Source organism: Drosophila tropicalis, unplaced genomic scaffold (genome assembly GCF_018151085.1).
Source record: "Drosophila tropicalis isolate 14030-0801.00 unplaced genomic scaffold, ASM1815108v1 contig_443, whole genome shotgun sequence".
Lineage (NCBI taxonomy): Eukaryota > Metazoa > Arthropoda > Insecta > Diptera > Drosophilidae > Drosophila > Drosophila tropicalis.
This window is the reverse complement of record NW_027172907.1, coordinates 7561130-7582280: the sequence shown is the minus strand read 5'-3', so window position 1 is coordinate 7582280 and position 21151 is coordinate 7561130. Positions and strand designations below refer to the sequence as shown.

The following is a 21151-nucleotide window of genomic DNA, read 5'->3' as shown; positions in this document are numbered from 1 at the left end:
TGTTGCTCTTGCTGTGTGAAATGAAACAATTTCAACTTAATTTTTACACATATACATACAAGACGCCCAAAAGCTGACTATGAAATTTGACAAATTTTCTTACTCCCACAACAAAGTTGTTGTAACTATCTGTATGTATGTATGTATCTATGTCTGTATATATCTATATATGGAGTTGTTGCCCTTGTCATTTGTCTTGTCTTCTGTCTTGTGCCTTGTCTTGTGTGCCTTGTTCCTTATTATACTCTGGTTGCATTTTGTTGTTTGACAAGTTAAATTAACATGTGGAGGACACGCCCGAGTGCAGGCATGCAGGCTGGCTGGCAGCTGGGCTGCTTCAGTTTTGAATCTTACATGTAAAGTGCCAAATGTCAGCACATTTGTGACAACTATTCTCCTATTTTCCATTCTTGTTTTCTCCGAGTCTTAAATTAATGTTCGTGCTAAACAAAAACATGTCCTGGCAACGCCTGCAGTTGCAGTGGCAGCAACAACTTTTATTTCACTTTTTTTCGCTCACTTTATCTCTCTCACACACACACTCTTGTTCTCTCACTTTTTCTAACGAGTTGCCTTTGGGCTTGAAGCTGATTTCCTTTGTTTTGTTATCCTTTTGTTTGGCTGGCATTGTTCAGGAATTTAGGTAGCAAAAGAAAAGAAAACGTGGCAACTTGCAAACTGAAGCATAGCGAACGAAACCTTCACATAGACACACACACACACACACACACAGATGCCATAGAAAAAAAAAATGTTCACAAGGACCAACCTTAACCCAAATTCTTGCCAGTTAAATCTCAGTAAAACTTATCTCAAAAGTTAAGACAAATTCATGCATAGGGAAGAAATGTAGACCTTAATAAAAAAAACATCTTCCTTGATAGCCAAATATGGTTTAAATACATACATACATATATCATTAACTAAATATTGAAAGTTTTCAGAAAATGGCTAAACAAGTTTTTCTATTTGAGAGTTTCTTTTCAAAAACCAATTCCCTTTCAATTAAGCAACCACTTTGGAAGGAACACAAAAAAATACACACACACACGCACACAAAATAAACCATAAAAACCTCAAAACGATACTCCAAAACCAAAAGCAAAAAGCTTTAAAAATTAATATGTTGAAAATCTTCGAAACAATTTGCCAACTAATAGCAAAAGGCTTAAAATCGCATTAAAAGTTTTTCATAAGTGCAAAAACTACTGGCAAGGCCACACACACATACACACACACACTAAGACTCTCTCATAGAGAGTCATTCATGAAATTCAATAAGCAAAAAACTTAAGGGGCCAAAAAACTTTTTCTCCAGACGGAAAGGCTTAAAGCCTTAAACACTCAAAAGTGTGTGAGAAGAAAGTAGGGAAAACGCAAGGCTTGAGCAAATGTAAAGGGAGTGCGAGTGAGAAAGATATGTAGAGTGTGTCTAGGGAATAAGTGGGGAGGGGAAACGGTAGAAGTTTTCCGCTTTAAACAAAAAGTTTTCCCACACACACACACATAGAGCAAAAGAAATATGGTATGTAAGTCAAGAAATCATCAGTAAGCATTAGCATAATGCTAAAGTTCTCTTGCGGCACAGAAGTGACCAGAAGTTTTTCACTAAGCAAAACATGAACAACAACAAAACCAACAACGACAACAATTTTATTCACCTCAACAACTAAAGAACTCAAGACTCTAAAACTTGTCTTCTTTATTTCCAGATGCTCTGAAAAGGGTTTAAAGTCAAAAAAAAAAAAGAAAAAAAAACCACAATAAGGATAACAACAATAAGTCGAAGAAAAACTATTGGATATTCCTAGTTTTGCATTTTATGGCCATGCAGGATATACGCCTACGTCTTGAACCGCAACATAATACGGCCACATTCTCAACCAGTTCGACCCTTCCCACTGCCGAAACAACTCTAATTGAAACAGCTAGCGAAAAGTCATCAACTCAGTCAAATGCATTAGATTTCAGGTGAGTTTGCCCTAACTCATTCATCTAACGAAGTTCCCTTACAATTCCTTTTTGTTGGACAGCGACTCCTCGGCGAATACAGCAAGCGCTCCACATTATTTCCATCACCATCATCATCATCAGCAGCAGCCCCAGCCAGTGCAGCCAACTGCAACTAGACGGCATCATCACGTGGAACAGCTGCAACTCTTGCATAGTCATCATCATGCCCAGACCGGGCAACAGGAGGACCTCGACCATCACAATCATCATCAACAGCAGCAACAGAATCAGCAGCTGCACTTGCCGCGCTCGCCCAGCTCCGAAGAGGATAATTCACCCACAGAAATGAATAATTGTCGTCGTTTGGTTGATAAACCTCCATTGGTAAGTACACAAAAAGGAAAATGGGGAAAACACCAATCAATTGGCCAAATAATTCCACTAAAAGACTTTGAATAAGTTAAAAAATCACTCAGTTTCTAAATGAGTATAATACCAGGCCAACAATCTCTTTGCTCATATTTTGTAATAAAAGTAAAAGTTATCCAACACTCCACCACTTTTACATTATGTAAAAGGAAAACTCAATTTCACTTACCTTACTCGCTGTCTTCTTTTTACATTAGAAATAAACACAAATACATACATACATACATACATGCGTATGTATGTATGTATATAACGGCACGCGCCAAGCAGCGATCGCCCGTTTTTTTCTGTTTCTTCAATGCTTTTTTATCCCTTTAACAGTTACATTAACAGCGACGCTGACGTCGGCGTTATAATTTGCCGGCACAGGCAGTGGAGACATTTGTTATTGTTGTTGTTGCAGAGGCTGTGGCTGGGTATTCTTATCGTTCGAAAGGCCAGCAGCATCCAACTTGTTGGTTTTTTGTTTGCCCTTGTTTAGTTCTCTTGGTAGCAATGCAATTTAACGGCTCCCTGTCTTCCTCGTTCACACGACTGCGACTTGTGAAAATACCAATTGGAAAAAGCTTCTTTTTTTTTTTGCTTCTTTGACAGTGAAACTTTATTTTGTTTTGCACTTGAAATTCTTGTTTATTATGCACTTGCTGCTTTTTGTTTTGTTTTCCACTCGAAATTTTCAGCATTTTGCGTATTTTGCTGCACTTAAAATTCGCTTACTTTTACGTTTTGCCTCCCACTCGATAACAATTTTTTGTTACTTATCGAAAAACGTCGGTGTTGCCAGACCGTCTGAATAGGAAACCGATCGCGATAGGCAAGACGGTTAAAAGTTTGAATTTAGCGGCAAATTCAAAATTTTGTTAGTCGTTAGAAAGAAAAAAAAGAATTGCCTAGTTATTAACAGTGGGAAACTAATTTTTTTAAGAAAGTTAAAGAGTAAATAATCGTATCTTTGCCCGGAATCGCCTTTTGTCATGTTGTCTGCAATATTAACGATTAGCCAAAACAAAATGCAAAGCTTAAGGAGTCCAAGGCGGAGTACACAGTGGTCTTGAAAGGCGTCCCGCCTGGGGAGTAATCATTTTTTGTATTGTTGCCAGGATTTTCTTCGTCTCTCTATTTCTACTTTATCTTTTTTCCTCGGTACATAAATTACGTTGCACAATGCAACAAATCTGCTTACATTGATGATACATTCCAAACGTTGCGGACGATGGCGGGGAAGAAGCAAAGACTTAAATGAAATGCTAATAGCCAAGAAAAAATCGCTTAGGCAAGATAAAGAAGAACAAAAAAAAAAAAAAAAAAACGTTGAAAAAAATTGCAATTTGACAGAAAGACACCAAAGAAGTAGAGGTAACAAAAAAGGAAAAATAAACGTCAATTTCATAGTATACTTAAAGGGGAGACTAGTTGGAGAACATTTTGTTGAGTGGCTTAGAGTTGGCTGCACAATTGCAGTACTTGAAAAATCAAATGCAATTTACCAAACACTTGACAAAAAGAACAAAAAACGACACAAAAAAAAAACAAGCAAAACCCGAAAAGTGTTCATTAAATTAATTTGCACAAAATGCAAATTTTGCAGCGCCAAAACTAACGGCACTTCGGCACGCGCCAATTGCAGGCCCTAACTGAAGTGCACCAAATACACACACACACACAAACATAATAAAAGCGACACACAGATAGAGTGAGAGAGAGAATGAGGGGGAGACAGAGGCAGATGTATGATGTCTGGGTGAAACTGGCAGGCAAATGCCGTTAACTTACTGACTTTACTGACACATAAATCGCATGACAAAAGTCCTATGTCGCCCTACAGCGACGCCCAACACACACAACACACACACACACATAGGCGTGTGTTTTGTGCTGCGCCTGAAAGTAGGCAAAAGTTTTTGCTCTGCTAAATCAAATGCCAGAGACAACGCCAGCTATAAATGCAGAGCAACGATGAGATTCTCTGTCTCTCTATCACTTCACTGCCCTGCCCTACCCGAGCCTACCCTACTCAACTTAAACACGTCTATTGTGCTTTTATACCTTATGATTCTCTCACCCTTTATCCTCTTTACCATGCATTCCTGCAAACGCCCCTCCATTTGCAGTTGCATTCCTCTTTTAAGCCTGTGCTTTTCGCTTTCAGAGTACACAGTTGGAGAATTTGTTGTTGAACAGCATCTTGGCAAGTGCCATCCAAAGTAGTGGCACTTTTTTTTTTTTTCATTTTCCTCCTTGCTTCAAGTCTTTTCCAATGTCATTAGCATAATGGGGGCATTAGGTTCTGCTTCTGATTCTCGTTTTGCTTTTGCCTTAACTGTGATTGCTGCATACTTAATGACAATCCACCGACCAAGAATGAGAACAAATCTTAAACCTAATCTGAATCGAATCGAATCGCATAGAACAAATGAATGCAATGAGGCCAATTTAATTAATTCGAATTGGTAAACGAACTAACGATTACTTCATTCTGCCAGTTGAGGCAAAAGTTGAGCAAGTCACTTTCATAACTTGTTAAAGTCTTAGCCATTTAAGTGTGGTGCATATTTTCCTTTCCACTTGTGGGTTTTCTTTCTCTCTCTCTCTCTCTTTCTCTCTCTCGTGTAACAAAAACTTTTCTTTATAGGTAAATGGGGTTCATTTTTGTTTTCTGTTGAATATTGAACTATAACTACATATATTTTAACTTAACTTTACACCTGAAATTTCTACGAACACTCTTTTTCATGCATTGTGGCTTGGTTTAAGTCTTAAGTTTTATTTGGTCTATTGGATAGATTCTAAAACAAAAGTTTTAGTACTAAACATTACTAAAACTCAACTTTTGACAAATAAAAATCCATTCTCCTTGAAAATTTACACATTTTAAATAGCTTTTCAGATAAATTAAAAAATCCCCCCTTTAAAATTTCAGTTAATCGTTTCGATTCGATACTCGAGTTTTCTATTTAGTTTACTTTGTAATTGAACTCATTTTCAAGTGGAGATAAATATGTATTCTGCTTTGCCATCAACTGTTTGCTATTAGCCAAACAAAATTTTGTTAGCTTCAGGCTAGTCTATGGCCCATCAAAAAGTTCAATTTCCTTTCACTCTAACTCTTTCATCTTGTGATAAAATCAACATAATTATTATAAATTAGCAAAAATAACTTAAAAATTCAACTTAACTTTCGTCTCTCACTTCGGTTGGCTAATTAGAAAACCCAATAAGTCTAAGGATGCGGACCAAAAAATAAAACACTTTAAGGAAGCGCCTAAAAAGCTGGCAATAACCACAAAAAAAAAAAAAAACACACACACACACACACAAAGTAGCCAACAAAAAAACACAGAAAGAAAGAAAAACTTTCGTTTCTCCTTCAAAGTAATTTGCCACCACAAAAGCCAAAAGGCAGACAGACTAAAAGGGGGGCGGGGCAGAGGCGGCCATGGTTAACATTTTATTGGTAACCAAAAATTTTACACATCAATCTCGAATTTGTGTGGGGGAGTGGTGAAAATGGATGAATGGGCGTGGCTGGTGTTCTGTTGGCTGCTTGTTGTGGTTTATGGTGGGGTCTAAAGTGTTTTTGATGTCTGGCTGAGGTTGTTTTTCGTTACAGAGACCTGAGGGTGGAGCACAAAACAAATCCCCAGACCAGCACCTGCCACAGCTCCTGCTCCTTCTGAACGAAAATTTGCAATTATAGCATTTGAGAGAAAAGTTTTGTTTCATTTCGAGGGAGGGAGGGAGGTAGGGAGGTAGGAGTGGGAGAAATTCGAAATTGGCCTAGAACATGCAAATTTTGTAACTGGTTTTCTACACAATTCACAGGTAAAACGTCTCACCATGGGCATTGGCCTGCTACGGGGCACCGAAGATAGCCGTCCCTTGGTGCATAATACCTGCTCCTCTTCACTCAATTCGGCCGGCTCCACGCAAACCATTTCCGATGGCTATGTGAACGAGGCCATCTGTGAGCCGGATAAATATGTTGCCAGCAAATTTGGTGATTCATGCCGTCAATCGTTAACGGCATTGGAAACGGCCACACAGAGATTACAAACCGAAATGCCTGCCAGCAAGAAATATTTAAGGGAAACATGCAGTGGTAATGGACATTGATCTTCTTTGGATAATACTTTGATCTGTATTTATATGCCACTCTTGTTTCTTTTCTTTACTTTCCTTCCCCTAGCCAACTCCAGTCCCAAGCTCTTTGCCTCGAACAGTGGCTCACCTTTGCGTTTGGATAACTTGAGTTTAGCTGAACAACAGGAATTGAAAGGCGCTGCCTGGTTCCAGGCCGGAATACCACGTGAAATTTCCCTAGAAGTCCTTTCGCGGCAAAGTCCGGGTGCATTTCTAGTACGTCAGAGTAGTACGAAACCAGGATGCTTTGCCCTATCGCTTAGAGTGCCGCCACCATCACCCAGAGTGGCCCATTACTTGATACTGCGCACCCAAAGGGGCTATAAAATAAAGGTTATATAACGCAAAACAAGTAAAATAGATTGACTAACTTAATTTAAAACAAAAATCTACCATTTACAGGGCTTTACCAAGGAATTTAGTTCATTGAAAGCTCTCATTACCCATCATTCGGTAATGCCAGAACTTTTGCCAGTGCCGCTTACTTTACCCCGTCCACCTCATCTAAGAACACCAGCAGCCTATAGCCATGGCAATGGAAATGCTGCCAGTGGTGGTGCTGGTGCTGGTGGTGGTGGTGCTGCTGCAAGCGGTGGTGGTGGTGGTGCTGGAGATTTCGAAATGTATGGCTCGTTGAATGATTTTCGTAAAATGATGGCCGATTTGAATGTGTGATGGCCGCTTGGACCTGGAGTACTTAATTAATTATATAATTATGTCATGTTGATTGAATTAAGCTTCGCCTGGTTGGCTCTGTGGACCATGTCTGGGCTGGATAACAATCTGTTTAATTTGCGTAATTGGCTGTGCTGACGGTTGACGTGGCTACCAACATAACAGTAAAACAAACCTGTCGTCCAGGTGCAAATATATATAACAAACTTTTTTTTTAAAATGAAAATTCATAAAAAACAAACACACACACACACACACACACACAAAACAAAAAGGATACTTGTATGAATGCAAACAGACATTTCAGTGATTATTATTATACATTTTTTTTTTTTTTTTTTTTTTTTCGTTGGTTGGATTGTACAATTTTGAGTAGCAGCTGCAGACAGAAATCTATCTATGGTTGGTGGATAACACAGATTATGCATGTGTATGTGGGGGAAAGAGTGTAATGGGGGAACAAATGGATGTTACAATTTCTGTTTCTTTCTTTTATTTCTTTTTTTTGTGATTTTATTTAAAAATTTTTTTCCCCTTTTGATGTTGAAATAAATATTTGATATATAGCATAATGTATTCTATATGCAGTACCAATGGCTGTTTGCAACAATTTTCATAGCATACTTTTTGGGTTCGAGCATTTTGTTAGTTCATTAAAAAAGCATTTGATGCAACAGCAGCAAAAACAACAAAAAAAAAAAAAAGGCAAATATGATTATTATTGAAATATATATAAATTGAAATATATATATATAAACATATATAAATGTCTGATGGTGTAATATTAATCGTTTAAGTAGCTAGGTTTATATAATAAATCAATTATGCATTTGCTATTTGTAATTGTTTATATGTACTTTCTTTGTGTATTAAAAAAAAAATGAAACATTTGAAAAACAAAAAAAAAATAAAATTAAATTAACATTATTACGATGATTTAATTGTAGAGATCAACCATCGAGCGGATAAAGAAATCAAATTCATTGATAAATTTTTGGTCTTCACTTTGAAATTTGGCATTTGCATTTGTATATAGCAAAATATTAACCTATCTTAGGGATATATAAGATTTTTATTTCAAGAACTAACATACATAAATCAGTAGACTTTGCTAAGTACTTCAGAGTTGTTAATGCTAAAACTTGTTGGGAATTGCAACAAAATGAAGACATTTCACATAAAAGAGTATACACTTAGGCGCCTTTATAATTAGGGCTTCGCTATTAACAGGGTTAGCACCCCAACTTTAATAAAGATCAAGTTCTTATCAAATATTTGAGAAATATTAATAATCCAATTCTCCTAATCAAGAATCTATTAAAGAATAGAGATATCCGTTGTGATCCTTGAAGATTGATCCAAATCTTAATCATCTTACTTAACACTGATCGAGCTTAACAGAGCTATGCTAAGTAAAGCTTAGTTACAACTTTTGGCGGTAAATTTAAAAACTGGTTTCTGTTATTTGAAAGAAGAAAAAAAATGTTTAATGATATATGAAAAAACAAATTTTTTTTCGTCTGAACAATTAGTATAGAGTTTATCTCTCTCTCTCTCCCTCTGTCTCTCTCGCTCTCTATCATAGATATAATGATGTTGGTTTTTGGCCAACAATATGTAAGCTTTGTTTGATTCTGCTTTAAACCTTTAGACATTGCAGACGTTTGTTCGACAGCTTGTAACGCGAGTTTTGGTTGTTTATTTTGTTTTTTTCTTGTGTGTGTCTGCATTTGTGTGTGTTTTTGTAACGGAAATTCAAAATTTTGAAGCCAAAAAAAAAAAAAAAAAAAAACGAAATCAATTTGAGGTAAGAACAACTGAACAATTTAAGTGTAATTATAGTTTTAATGCTATTTCCATGGTATTTATGACAAGAGAGTGTATCACTCGCTAGTTGGTGGTATCGCTCGAGTGCAGTTCGACGGCATTTTGTTGTCTTGTATCTTGTGTAATTATAATCAACTGTTGGCGAAATAAACAAAAAGCTAAAATCAACAACGAAATAAAAAAGATAGACAGAAAGAGGAGAGAGAGAGAGACCTAAGTAAGTAAGTACTAGTTGGTCGGATTTCGTTGATTTTTGATTTTTCTGCGTATTAAGTAAATATTTACCATACATATTTATATTATACCTATGTATGTATATACATATATAGTTTTCTGTTTGTTATTGACGCCCACCGACGAAGATGACCATATACATATAAGAGATTGCCCAATGATAAATTACATTCTATAGACTCGTATCTATGTGGATCCCCAAAATGATATGCAAAAAAAAAAAAAAAAACAAAAAACCGAAACCGAAATGTCCATAGGGTTATCCATTTTTGGATCGGTGGGGTCAATACACATTTCGTGTGCGTGTGCGACTCTTGCTTTAGGGCTTAAAAAAGAAGAAGATATAAAAAAAAAGATGATACCAATTTGTTGTTTGGCCATTTTCGTAATGATAATTAAACTACCATAAGCTGTATTTCTATATGCTGTTAATTATGGCTCAAAAAGCAACTACAACTAACATGCGGGACTGAGACCATGATTAATTGAACAAGCCCTAGGGCTCTATGCCCTTAAATGATATAATCTTTTGTGTTTACTCCAACGCCTCAAATTGCCATTCTGTGAATTATCATTCAGTTGCGGAAATATCTTACTTTGAACTTTAGTTAAGAAAGTAGCAAACAAAAAAAACTAATATCTTTGCTACATGCAATTTTCTATAATGATTTAATTAATTTAATGATTTCAGTAATAAGGAAATCTTGTTCATTATAGATATTCTTCCTTTAAAAGCGTAATCACATATTCTTCAATTACTTCAAGATTACTTTATCTCTTAATATACTATTTCTATGTTGAACTTTATAATTTCACCATATATTGACTAATTTTCATTCTAAATTTTCCTTAATTTTAATGGAATTCCATTGCATAATACAACTAAGAAGCACTTATGTTTGTTTTAAGTTAGAAAGCTTATAAGTTTGAAGACCAAAAACGTTTATCATAGTCAATCATTACCTACATGGCGTATACGTAACAATTTCATTGGTCAAAACTTTGAATATTCCTAGGCTAAACATAGTTTTTTTTCTCTTTTTTCTCTTATCAATATAATGTAAATTTCATCGATTATTTATCCTTAATTTTTTATTTGTACATTATAATTTATTTAATATCATTATAAAGAAACGAATATTAAATTCTTTCCCATTTACATATTGTATCCATAATGAAGAACAACTTTTACTTATTATTCATAGCTTCATTTTTGTCAAATTCTTTAAGGAAATTTGAAGAAAGAGTCGAAATTTGGTTGAAAAATTACACATATCCCCAAAAACTGAGTATTTCTAGAGAACTTTGGCACTTTTTTTGGAATTTTATGTCATCGTGAACAACTTTAAAAAGTTCTTTGAATTGTGCTTGATGTTAAAGTTGATATACCTTTATATTGTTTATTTAAGACTCACTTAATATACATATACATATACATATCTGAGATTTCATCTCCTGCGTCGTCGATTCGACAAACGACGAGTGTCTAAAGGGTTAAGTGATAGCTTAGCAAAGTTAAGGATCATTTGGGAATATTAAAAACGGTTTAAAGTCAAGAAACGTTTAGAGTAACTTTAGGACAATGAATTTAATTAAGGAATGGAAACAAATCTAAAGCGATGCACTTCGATAAATTGTTTACTGTCTATTTAATATGAGCTCCTGTAATAGTAGCTCATTTCTGGCTACGAGCCAAAGCATACCTTGGACTAAAAAAAACACTTACAAATAATGATAATGATCTAGCTCACTGTCGGACAGTGTATTTTACAAAATCAACAAAGTAATCTAGTGTGTCTAACTACGACAGCATGTAATGGAATTTCGAAAATAAAATTAAGGTTTTTTCCCCTCTCCAACTCCCATTCCAACACCAACTGCATTCCCAGCTTCGTCAGCGCCTTCTTCTCCTCCTCCAACTTCAACTTCAACTCCGATTCCACCTCCACTCTCCACCTGCTAACTGAAACTTGTTGCCAATTGTTTTGTCTGGCGCAAAAAAAAAAAAAAAAGAAACCGAACTGAGCTCTGTGTAATGTGTTTATTAAAAATTATTATTGTTCGCATTGTGTAGAGCGGCATCTCTCTTTTTATGACTTACCATCATCAGCTGATGTGGAGCAATTGGACAACGTCGACCACGACGACTGCGATGACTACCTCCACCACCACCACCACCACCAAAAAGATGTAAACTCGTTATACCCCAGTGAAAAAAGACAAAAAAAAAAAAAAAACTGTGTAAAAATATTTAAAGAAAACGTGCCAACAATGAGTGAGCATTATTACACATACTCAACGAAACACCGAGCACATGGTAATATAATAATAATGAAAACGAAACAAAAAAAAAAAAAAAACCAACAAGAAAAAGTTTTAAAATAAAATGTTGAAAATAATAAATGTGGATCTTGGTCTTGTTGAGTAGGTCATTCAGCCAGTTAGCCAGTTTAACTGGTCAGGGACTTGAATAAAATGAAGGTTGTACTAAACTTTAGGATTGGGCTAGGCACATTAAAACAAAACAAAAAAAGGAATATCAATTTGAGTAACGAATAATTTGGAAATTGTTTCAAAACTTCACTTATTTCAAATGACTTTGACTTTAACAAATATTGTTATCATCTTTAGAGAGTATCCGTTTGAAAAGTATTTAGAAGCCAGTGATAAGAAGTGTAAGAATATCTTTTAAGATTGGGATTTGATTTTTAATATTTACAGCTGATTCCATCAAGAGTTCTTCGAGTATTCAAAAGAGATCTCTTCCTTGCTTCCTTCCTTTCTTCCTATGTAAGTTACAGTTTGTACAGTGTTGGAAAATGGTTTTGCAAAGCAAAGCAAATCTAATATAGGATACTCTCTACACACCAACATACAAAGTCGAGTCGAGTTATAGTTAAAGTTATAAAAGAAAACAATAGTTTGTAGTTGAAATACATTAGTCTTGTATGTATTTTACACTTTGCTTAGTGTTGGAAAATAAATTGAAAAGCAAAGTAAGTTTTAATAAGAGTTTAGTATACAAATTTATGTTCGCAAAATGTTTTAACTAAATTGTTCTTACTGCATCCACAAACTGGCACATAGAAATGGTTTTACCTAAACTGAAATATTGAAATGTTATTTCCTATTTCTGTTTAAATACTTTCTCTTGGTTTTCCAATAGAACTTTCTTTTTAGACCATGTCAAGTATCAAGTTCATTCTAGATTTTTGAAAATTTATAAACTTTATATAAACTTTGATTGCTGACCTTTATCAACCAAATTGCCTTTTTATTTACCACTTTCAATTAGCATTTTGGGTCTTCATTCAGTCAACAGTTTAATCGTTCTCTTGCACAACTTGAGCATCTTCTTTTTTTTCTGCCTTCTATTAGCCTAATTTTTTTGTTAGCTCAATTAACATTTCCTCGGACTAATCAGCAATTGACATTGAAAAAACTGTCTCATCAACAACATGATCAGCCCACATAATTATCACAAACACACGCCCAAGACAATCAATTTCTCACACTCCGAACTGCAATCAAAATGACTTTTTGGACTAATAAAAATTTTAACACATCCGTTCCCCAACAACCCAAATACCCAGATACCCAGAGTCGGAAAAAGAGAGACCGAGACCCCAATAAACGCATTCGCGCCCACTGATCGATCCAGTGATCATTGAGTTAAATGCAAGAAAAATGCATACCTACGCCCTGTGAGTTGGGCAATCGCATATCGAACGTCCCTGAAATGAGATAAACAATGAAAACCAACGCTATTTCCCCCTTTATCATAATGATGAGCTCAGAGGGTTTCCACAATTGTTTAAACATCCCAAAAAAATTCACAAATCAAAATTCAATTTCGAATTCATGTTTTCAACGATGACGTTGTTTAAAAGTTTTGAGCTCGTGCATCAGAAAAAAAAAAGTAAAAAAAAATAAAATAAACAAAAAAAAACAAGATCATTAGACACCATCATCAGCATTGGCATCGGCATCGACATCGGCATCATCATTGGCATCGTGGGTATTGCATTTTCAAGGTTGTTTTCAGCTATATCTCAATCTCTCGGAATGCCTGTGCCATGAAAATGCAAATTTCATCTCCCTGTAGTTTGGTAGTATTCGCCATGAGCAATGTTTTCAATGAGCCTAATCATTAATGTTCAAAAGTGAAATAGGCATGAAAAGGCAAAAGGCAAAACAACTAACAAAGACAATAGTTAAAGAGAGTGAGATAGAGAAAGATGAAGAAAACGAAATATTAAAAAAAAAAAAAGACACACACACTCACACAACAACAACAACAAAAAATGAGGGGGGAACCAAAGCAAAAAAAAATGAAAAAAAGAGTTAAAAGTTGAAAATGAGTAAAAATAAAACCGCTAGCGAACCTGATTTACCGACGCCACTGGCCAACTGACTGAATTTTTTAGGAATTGCCTAACCAACCAACCAGCAGCCACAGCAACAGCAGCCGCTGTAATACGAGTACAGTGAATACTCACATGGATAAAAGAAATTTTTAAATTGAAGACCTCAAACTTTAAGTTTTGCATCTCTTCAGCGACTTTTAGAAAGAGTATTCAAAAGAAATGTTGGATTAATGATCCCAGCTATGGTGACCCCGATGTAAAGTTTGTATTCAAACAGTACCTACAGTATTCCATCTATTGCTGAGAATAGCTCCAATAAGCCAGAAAGTCAACAAGGTTTAGGCTTTGGTGACCCCGATGTGATAACAGTGTTGGTTAGCTATTTGAGAGAAAGCGTACTATAGTTGTAATATTCAATCCGTGGATAAAATAGTTTTGTAAAATAAGTGTTGGATAAGCCTTGACAAATATATGTTTTGAAAAAACATACATATTAGCTTAAAAGATACTCAAGACTAATTGTAAATTAAACCTTTTGGACAATTTATTCAAAAAACATACCTTAAAAGCTTACTTTTAGATCAATAAAATAGTAAAGAAGGAGAATAATTTGATTCTTCAATCGATTTAAGGAGAAAATATATCAAAAACTGACTTCATATAAGGAGTCTTTAAAAATATAATAGAAATAGTTGTTATTTTCCGTTGTAATTCAAATTAAAGTTGTTTTGATAGATTTAGTGAAAAATTTTTATTCAAACAGGGGTAAAAATCTTAAAAAATCTTAGTTAAGCTAAAGTTGCCAGAGAATTTTGAAGGTAAACTGCTTCTGTTACAAGATCTCATCAGTCTATAAAGCTAGGATCTTGAAAGTGATAGCTACTCCATTATACCGGATGCCGACTGTTTCCTGTGGTCTGGGGCTACCTTTGATGGCGTTTTTGTAGGCAGTCTGAAGCTGCCAAAGGTTTGTGTACTATTTGCGACGTGCGTCGCACTTTCGGTTTTTGAGTTTTCGAAAATGAAAGAAAAAAAAAAACTTGTTCACTCCATGCAGCAGCAGCAGCAGCAGCAGAAAAAAAAGTTTACCAACCGATCAGATTGCATTCGTCTCTGACTCTACTATATCGAGTGTGTATATGTGTGTGTTTGAGTGAGTGAGTGAGTGTGAGTGTGTGTGTGTGTGTGTGGGCATTATATAATCCAGTTAATTTCTTTTAACATTTTCTTGTTGTTGTTTTTGTGTTGTGCTTTTTTTGTTAACTCTTTTTTTTTTTTTTTGGTTGTTTTGGATTGTTCGAAGCCTCCACACAGCGTCATTCGTTGTTCGGACCTCGCGTCAGTTGGACGTAGTACACGTCGATACGAAAGATTGTCTGACATAAAACCTAAAACCAATATATATACATAGTCACAAATAAATAAGGATCAAATGCAAATAATAGCTATATTAAGTGAGTGCAAAAATGATAAAAAGAAAAACCAAATCAATTTAATGAAGTGAAGTGTGTCTTTAATATTTGTTTTTTTTTTTTTTTTTGTTTTGTTTTGTTGTTTTTGAATATTGCAATGAAAATCCGCAAATGAAATCAAAATCAAAAAAGAAAATCTTCAAGTCACTGCAAGACAAGTTGGGAAATCTCCTCTAGGAGACTTAGATAGAGACAGAGACACACACACACACACACACACTGAGACAGAGAGAGTGAGCGAAACAAGTTACTTAATTTGACATTTTGAAATCGCATTTTCAGTTGATGGAAAATCAAAAAGAAGAAGAAAAAAACAACAACAACAAAAACAACTTACAAAATGCAAATCTTTGGATAAATATAAATCAATTAAATGGCACCAGACATACAAATAAAAACCCCGAAACCGAAAATATCTGCATATGCTGGGAACTGGCATATCAAAAGGAAGCAAAAAGAAAGATCAAAAATTAATACATATACGAAATATACATATGTATATGGTATAATTCATATCTTTGTTTAAATTTGTCCATGGATTATGCAAACACCAAGAAAAAGTCAACGAAAACAAATGAACTCTTTCTTTCTTTCATTCATTGAAACTTTTTGGCGATCAATTATCTCTTATTGTATCTATAACTCTTGTGACCCGCTTTAACTAAAATTTTCAGTTTGGTTTGAACTTGAACTAATTTGCCAAGTTGCTTACCCCTGTGTCTATCTATCTCGCTTACTCTCTCTCTCTCTCTCCCTCTTCTTGTCTATTGTTGTGTGTGTGTGTGTCATAGGCAAAAAAATAATTTATACATCTTTTTTCATTGTTTGATATATAGTTTTTGTTGTTTCTGTTGATTCCATTTACATTTTGTGTGTATTTTTTGTCGCTTTGGTTGGTTTTTTTTTTTTTTAGTTTGTGCGTTTTTAATTAGCAAATATTTGCAAATTACAAAGAAGCAGTCGATGATGATGGTGTTCATTGGAGTTTACCTTGCTTGGACCTTGAACTAATTTAGGTTTTTGTTTGTGTGTGACAAAAGGTTTCTTTATGTTTCAAATCGAACAAATTTTTGGCAGAAGAATCCGGCAAATGTTTTCAGATGACTTTTGCATTTCAGTTTTATTTTTTTGAGGGATTTTCCCCCCCTTTTAAAATGACAATATTTAGCCATTGTAATTGTTACATTGCATCTTTTGGTGACTTGTTTGAGGCTTAGACGTCACTTGAATTACCTCATTTGATAATGTTTTTTATTAATCATTTATTATTGTTGTGTTTTAAAGATTGTGACACTTTTTGTAAACAAATAATGAAACCAAATTGTAGAACAGATGATTCCGATCCTTTATATGCCATTTTAGGCTCAAGAATCTTTAATACAATTCAAGAGAAGATCACCAAGTAATTGAAAATGACTTTTGATTTAATTTAAAGCAATTGTTGTTGCAGTAATTGATTTGTTGGCCAATTATAACTTGGCTAGAGCTAGTCGCCCCAGACTGGGACTTATTGTGACCTTTACAAACATTAGAATTTGAAACATCAGCAAATAATATTTAGTTACTTTTGCATGGCCCTTTTCTTCGTTTATGATATCATCGATGTCATCTGTCTGTTTCTATGCCAACTAGTCTCTCAGTTTTTAAGCTATTGATACAAAACTTTCTGTATTTATAATTCTCTCAGATGCACACAGAACATTTGTCGAAATTAGAAAGATTCTTCAACTATAACTTAAGGAAATTGGTTATAGAAATGAAAAGCTACCTAATATATAGCCTTCTCCTTACAGTGCTGGAAAAAAAAATAGAAACGGCTACACCCTTAACTTTCAAATTCAGTTTAAATACAAGTTTTTGACATTAAATTAGTCAAACAATACCTATATATAGCTTGATATCTGAACTTTACTTTGGGTTAGACTTTACGTTTATTTTTGATGAAGCATCTTTTTAAACTACGATTTAGTGCAAATACCTACATACGTTAATATTCACATGTATATATCGTCGATGTATTCTGACATCTAAGACTTAGTTCGTTTATAAACTTTGAGTAATCGGAAGATAACTTTATTGATATTGTGGATAAATATTAATTTATTACACTTTAAATTGAACTGAAAATAAGAAAAACAACTTCGTTTAGCATTTAATTAATGCATAATAATATTTTTACTTTAATTGAACTATAATTTGGCTTAAAATTTTAATGAAATTTTCCTTAAATTTCAATAATGACTGGAAGTAATCTTTTCGGCATAAATTCCTCAATAGAGGAATCAGTTTTGTAGATTTTAATTATGAAAATTAAATTGTTTAAAATAGTTTTCAATTTAAAACTTGTAATTGAAGTTGGTGTTAAACCACAAAAAACCGAAAGACGCCAAAACTTGAATGAAAAATTTCAATTATTTATCTAATTTAAAGCTAATTACATGTCTAACCACACACATTCTTGCCTCTCCCTTTTGCAGATTAACCACAAAATAAAAAAACAAAAAAAAATCCATAGACAGCCACCATTTAAGCCATAAAAAGAAGAAAAACCAGAGACAGAGAGATCCAAACGAACGAACGAACGATCACGATGAAGGAAACCAAAGTAGTTGACGAAGAAGGCGGAGCCAATCCATTGTCCGAATCTCTATTGAAAATTGCCAAACGCGAGTTACGCGAGGATCGTTGCACCAGAGAGCAAAGCTTGGAACAATTACGAAATTGGGTGATCAAGAATGAGGATCTACAAAATGTGCGCTGTGATGATACGTTTCTTTTGCGCTTCCTGCGCGCCAAGAAGTTCAGTGTACCGATGGCTGAGCAGACGCTACTCAAGTATTTAAACATACGTCGAACTTTTCCACACATGAGCACCAAGCTGGATTATCTGGAGCCCCGTTTGGCAGATGTCATTGAGCAGGGCTATATATTTGCTGCCCCACAGCGTGATCGTCATGGTCGTCGTGTGGTTATAATCAATGCCAAAGGATTGAATCCAAAGTTGCATACTAGTTGCGATCAGGCCAAAGCACATTTCTTGACCTACGAATGCCTGATGGAGGATCAGGAAACTCAAATAACAGGCCTGACACATGTCGGTGATTTTTCGGGAGTATCGACCGCTCATGTTACCAATTGGAATCCCACAGAATTTGCCCGCATCTTCAAGTGGGGCGAACAGAGTCTGCCGCTGCGACATAAAGAGATCCATTTGATAAATGTTCCCTCGACACTGAAGTGGTTAATTGATTTTGTGAAAAATCGTGTCAGTTCAAAAATGAAAAATCGTCTCATTATCTATGCCAGCGAAAAGGAATTACAGAAGAGTGTCGATGCCAAATGTTTGCCTCTGGAAATGGGCGGCACAATGCCCATGCGGGAGATGATCGAACTGTGGAAACAGGAACTGGCCTCCAAACGGGATTTGGTCTTGGGTCTGGATCAAAGTCAATTGCTATCGGATCGTGGCATACAGCGGCGAAGCAGTTTCAATTCCGAGAAATCAAGTTCGGGACCAAATTTCGTATCACAAATCGAGTCGATTGAGGGCAGCTTTAGGAAATTGGAATTCGATTAGAGTATCCCAAAAAAAGCAAAAGGATTTGAGCGCTGGACAGACAGAAGGATCGATCTTCATTCATTTATCTATTTACATGAAATTATTTTAGTCCGCTTTTATGCTTTTTTTCCGCTTGTCTTATCATTTTTTGTTCTACGGTGGGCACATCCTAATTGGATAGTTTTTTGTTTTTTTTGCTTTCAAATAATCCTGCGCTTAATTTTTTTTTACGTCAACACAAAAGAAAAACAAAAAACAAATAAACGAGAGGAATAACTTTTTTTTGCAATTTGGCTGCTTTGTTTTTTTTTCCCCTTATTCATTTAATCAGCCATTCTCCTCTATAATTGAAAGAGAACTCCAATTGCTCTCTCATTAACTCTGCATCGTGAGTGTGTCTGGTGGTGTTCCTCAGGGCAAACAGGTTGTAAGCCATTTGTAGACGATGACGCTTATGGGATTCCCTTATCAATGCCTCCATGGTCTGCAATTGACAACGATCGGGTAAGTATGATGTGAAATTACCCACCAAGGCTATCACCAGAGATATAGCTTCGGGTATTTGTTGGGCAAAATCGCTTTCATAATGCCAACCACGAGCCTCGAAGGCCTGACCATTGCTGGTGATCAGGAAATTGTACGGCAACTCATCCAAGCGAAACCTCTGTGAATACATTGTGGAAGCAGTCAGGAATTAGTCAGGGACCGCGATTTAGCGTCTTCTTTTGTTCTCTACAGCACATTCTACATATCTTAATCGAAAAGAAATCCATTTTTTACCCTCTAGGACTGTATTTTCATGATTAGAAACAAGCAAACAAGACTTGACTTAGCAGGCCAAAACTTAAGGTTCAAAAAGTGTGAACCTAAAAATAGACTGTCGGATCGCTCACAAGGTTTTTTTTTTGTAGGCGAATTCTATTTCAAAACAAAACTTACTTGAAGGCTACGAAGCAGTTCCACACAATTCTCGTAGCACTCCTCGCTGGCTGTGTGGGTTATGAAGACATTTCTGACATTATCGGCATTCAAAATTGGACTTCTTAATGGAATATTACTCCAAATATCATGCTCTATCAGTTCAAGGGAATAACCCTTGTCGGGAAAATGTGCTACAACAACAAAAAAAAAAAAATTATTTTCAAGTAGATTGCAATTTTGTAGGTAAGTATAAAAGTTTATATGTTAAATCACAGCTCACATCAATTAAAAACAGAAACTGATAACAATCAAAGGGTTAAAAGTTGTTAAACATTTCATAACATATTAATGACATTTACAATAGAAAAACTTATACAACTTTTTGCAAATAGGAAAAATGAAATTCAAAGCTTTATTTGGTTGTAATTCTCAACTAGTTTTAGCACTGGCATCTTTGTCAATAAAATCAGCTAATGACGAATCCTGGACAACTCAATTTTGAAAGTAAACAAAAAAAATGTCAGGCCTTAGAATAAATATTACAAGGTTTTCATTCGAATACGATATGCAAACAAAGGTTATTCTTTTGAGGAGGAAAAGCAAAGGGGAACTTAATGCTATTTAAAATACGATGCCTATAAATAGACGATCAAATTAAGTCAATCGACTTTTCAGAAATGAAAACGAAACTACTCCCACTCCAAAGACAAATATCTCAAAACACACAGCAAAAGTCACGTTCGCTGTGTAATCAGAGGAAATCACTTATTCTCCTTGTTTAGTTTTATTTCAATTGAATTGATGGACTTTCGTATATGAGATTTTAGCAAAAAGTAAACTCACATTGTCTCCAAAGTAAATATGTGGCCAATCCCAGACTAGTTATGATCATGCTTAAGAATGCGAGAATGCGACAATTCAGGCATTCTTCTATATGGATGGAGGATGAGGTCGCTGACGATGATGATGATGATGATGTTGAGGGATGAAGTGTGGGTCGTTGAGCTCCTCTTTGTTTACTTAATAGGGGTGTTGATTCATTAGCTTCACTGGCCAAACCGATTTCAATAAACAATTCCTCTTCCTTCTCTTGCGACTTCTCTTTCTCCACCACCATTTGTTGTTCCTCGTTGCCATTGGGGCTGTGCCATGAAGCTATTGAATATATAGAGCAAAATATAATGTCACATGTTAGAGGCAACTTTATGATAAAACCATAAACAAATACACAAAATGAACGATAAGCCAGCATTAGGCTTTAGCTAAAAAAAAAAAAAAAAAAAAAGAAACTCAGTCTGGTCAAAGTTTGAATCAGTTGTATGTATATAGGTATATATCTTATCTGCATCAAGCGGAGGCTTACCCGCTGTGATAACTCTTTGGCCCGGTTCCATGTGAATTTCTGACCCTCTGCGTCCTAGTTCTATGGCAACAGCTTTTAACTGGTTAAGGCTGCTTCATTTTCGTGTTCGTGTAATGCAATTTAATCGATATGCAGAGGAGCTCTTTACTTTTACACGCAAAATCTATGAAACGACTGAACTCTGATTCCGATTTTAACGAGAGAACAACGC

The 21151-nt window shown here is 35.2% G+C and overlaps 3 protein-coding genes and 1 long non-coding RNA gene across 6 annotated transcripts; 2 read left to right on the top strand and 2 right to left on the bottom strand.

Annotated features, from left to right (window-relative positions):
- Positions 1-2158: 2158 nt before the first annotated feature.
- On the top strand, positions 2159-7208 carry Egfrap (EGFR adaptor protein). Its single transcript, XM_068286191.1, has 4 exons — positions 2159-2337; positions 6205-6481; positions 6569-6855; positions 6925-7208. Exons 1-4 carry the CDS (start codon positions 2299-2301, stop codon positions 7195-7197), a joined length of 876 nt encoding a protein of 291 aa, XP_068142292.1. The 5' UTR covers positions 2159-2298; the 3' UTR covers positions 7198-7208.
- LOC137574080 (uncharacterized) lies at positions 5813-7391 on the bottom strand. The gene is made up of 3 exons (XR_011031941.1): positions 6894-7391; positions 6219-6842; positions 5813-6159 (listed from the first exon to the last, which is right to left on the bottom strand). It is a non-coding gene; the product is annotated as an uncharacterized lncRNA (long non-coding RNA).
- Positions 7392-8856: 1465 nt separating this feature from the next.
- On the top strand, positions 8857-18940 carry Cralbp (Cellular retinaldehyde binding protein). Of its 2 annotated transcripts, none has more exons than XM_068285827.1 (2): positions 8857-9004; positions 17575-18940. In XM_068285827.1, the coding sequence occupies exon 2, from the start codon at positions 17688-17690 to the stop codon at positions 18672-18674; it is 987 nt and encodes a 328-aa protein (XP_068141928.1). In that variant the 5' UTR covers positions 8857-9004; positions 17575-17687; the 3' UTR covers positions 18675-18940. The 2 variants fall into 2 exon arrangements, with proteins under 2 accessions (XP_068141928.1, XP_068141929.1); XM_068285828.1 differs by lacking the exon at positions 8857-9004 and adding an exon at positions 14958-15079.
- PGRP-LD (Peptidoglycan recognition protein LD) lies at positions 18917-21123 on the bottom strand. 2 transcript variants are annotated; one of them, XM_068285830.1, is made up of 5 exons: positions 20941-21123; positions 20421-20732; positions 19596-19768; positions 19198-19320; positions 18917-19140 (listed from the first exon to the last, which is right to left on the bottom strand). In XM_068285830.1, the coding sequence occupies exons 1-5, from the start codon at positions 20969-20971 to the stop codon at positions 18976-18978; spliced, it is 804 nt and encodes a 267-aa protein (XP_068141931.1). In that variant the 5' UTR covers positions 20972-21123; the 3' UTR covers positions 18917-18975. The 2 variants fall into 2 exon arrangements, with proteins under 2 accessions (XP_068141931.1, XP_068141930.1); XM_068285829.1 differs by having other exon boundaries at positions 18917-19320.
- Positions 21124-21151: the final 28 nt, after the last annotated feature.

Coding starts and splice junctions, on each gene's coding strand:
- PGRP-LD (XM_068285829.1), bottom strand. CDS start 20,971: ATGGAACCGGGCCAAAGAGTTATCACAGCGG. Junction 20,733..20,940: donor CCAAAGAGTTATCACAGCGG/GTAAGCCTCCGC, acceptor TATATTCAATAG/CTTCATGGCACAGCCCCAAT. Junction 19,769..20,420: donor ATATTTACTTTGGAGACAAT/GTGAGTTTACTT, acceptor TTGTTGTTGTAG/CACATTTTCCCGACAAGGGT.
- Cralbp (XM_068285827.1), top strand. CDS start 17,688: ATGAAGGAAACCAAAGTAGTTGACGAAGAAGGCGGAGCCAATCCATTG.
- Egfrap (XM_068286191.1), top strand. CDS start 2,299: ATGAATAATTGTCGTCGTTTGGTTGATAAACCTCCATTG. Junction 2,338..6,204: donor TGGTTGATAAACCTCCATTG/GTAAGTACACAA, acceptor CACAATTCACAG/GTAAAACGTCTCACCATGGG. Junction 6,482..6,568: donor TTTAAGGGAAACATGCAGTG/GTAATGGACATT, acceptor TCCTTCCCCTAG/CCAACTCCAGTCCCAAGCTC.